Genomic DNA, 1,440 nt, shown 5'->3' on the forward strand with positions numbered 1-1,440 from the left:
AAAAAAAAAAAAATATGAATGGTGGCTTACAACCATCTGTAACGGGACCTGATGCCCTCTTCTGGTGTGTCTGAAGACAGCTACAGCGTACTCTAATATACATAAAATAAATATTAAAAAAATTAATGAATATACAACAAAAACTTACCATATCCTTTAGGAGAATTAGAAAGGCCTATCAAGGCCCTTTTTATAGGTATCCTTAACATGATGGCTAAAAAACATTAAAAAAAAATATTAATTTTGTAGAAGGAAAAGAACTTACTTATAAAATTTCTGGTACTGTTTTATGGTTACGCATACATTATTCTAAGAGAATATTCAGAAGTCCCACTCTTTTCCCTCTAATTGTACATATATAATGCAGTCCCAGAGACATTAGTTTATACAACGTGAAATAGCTAAGAAGTAGACAGTATGTAGTAGGCTTTGGGTCCTTGGATAGGTAAGGTACAACTGAGCTACATCTCCAGCACTAAACTTGGGCTTTGTAATACAAAGTAAAGGGCAATTCTGATATAGCCAGAAGAAAGCGGTAAGAGCTTGCAATACAGCTTAGCTGGTACAAGAGTGCTTGCCTAGCACTGAGGAAGTCCTAGCTTCTAACACCAGTACAGCAAAATCCAGATTATATGAGTGTAATCCCTAAACTTGAGAGGTAAAGGCAGAAGGATCAGAAGTATAAGGGCATCTGCTACAGCAAGTTTGAAGTCAGGCAGAGATACAGGAAACACCTCAAAAGAAAAAGAATTAAGAATAAAGTAAAATAAGTTGTAAGAATAACTGTCACTAATAGCTATCTAAAATAAAATACCTTTCTGCCTTCACCTCCTACCAGTATACTGGGAATTTTGTTTGTTGAGACAAGGTCTTATTATTAATCTTGGCTAGTCTTGAAGCAATTCTCCTGCCTCTGCTTCCTGGGTGCTACCACAACTAGTTCCAGCACACTCATTTTATATGCATCTTTGAGGAGCTTCGTTCTCTCACAGTCCTACAATTGCTTGTATTATGCTTCTATCCTAAATGTACTATGAACTCCTGGCATCTTCCTACTTTCAATACCAGTTCCCAAACGCTAGTAAAGATAGGCTTTAAAACAATGGTCCTATGTTGTTTTGGGTGTTTTAGAGGCCTAATCTCAGTTATCTGGGACACCAAAGCAGCAGGATCCCATGTTCCCAGACTGCCTAGACCTTGACTGAGCTCAGTACTAACCTGGGTAACCTGGTGAGACCCTGACTCAAAAATGGAAAGGTAACTGGAGAGGCTCAGAGGCTCAAGAGCACTTGCTGCTCTTGTGCAGAAAACCTGTGTTCCATCTTATAGATGACTGTGAGCATCCACTTCTGTATTTGCCAGGCACTGGCATAGCCTCATACGAGACAGCTATAACAGGGTTTATGGAAGCATTTTCTTTTTTCTTTTTTTTTTTTTTTT

The 1,440-nt window shown here is 38.2% G+C and overlaps 1 protein-coding gene across 2 annotated transcripts in view; it reads right to left on the minus strand.

Annotated features, from left to right (window-relative positions):
* Positions 1 to 1,440, minus strand: part of Ndufs1 (NADH:ubiquinone oxidoreductase core subunit S1) — a 36,477-nt gene that overhangs the window by 31,373 nt on the left and 3,664 nt on the right. For both annotated transcript variants that reach the window (XM_021174853.1, XM_021174861.1), the window contains exon 2: positions 149 to 214. In XM_021174853.1, the coding sequence (XP_021030512.1) occupies positions 149 to 209 (61 nt within the window). In that variant the 5' untranslated portion in view covers positions 210 to 214. The remainder of the gene's footprint in view (positions 1 to 148; positions 215 to 1,440) is intronic.

The sequence above is a fragment of the Mus caroli genome, chromosome 1, assembly GCF_900094665.2.
Source record: "Mus caroli chromosome 1, CAROLI_EIJ_v1.1, whole genome shotgun sequence".
NCBI lineage: Eukaryota > Metazoa > Chordata > Mammalia > Rodentia > Muridae > Mus > Mus caroli.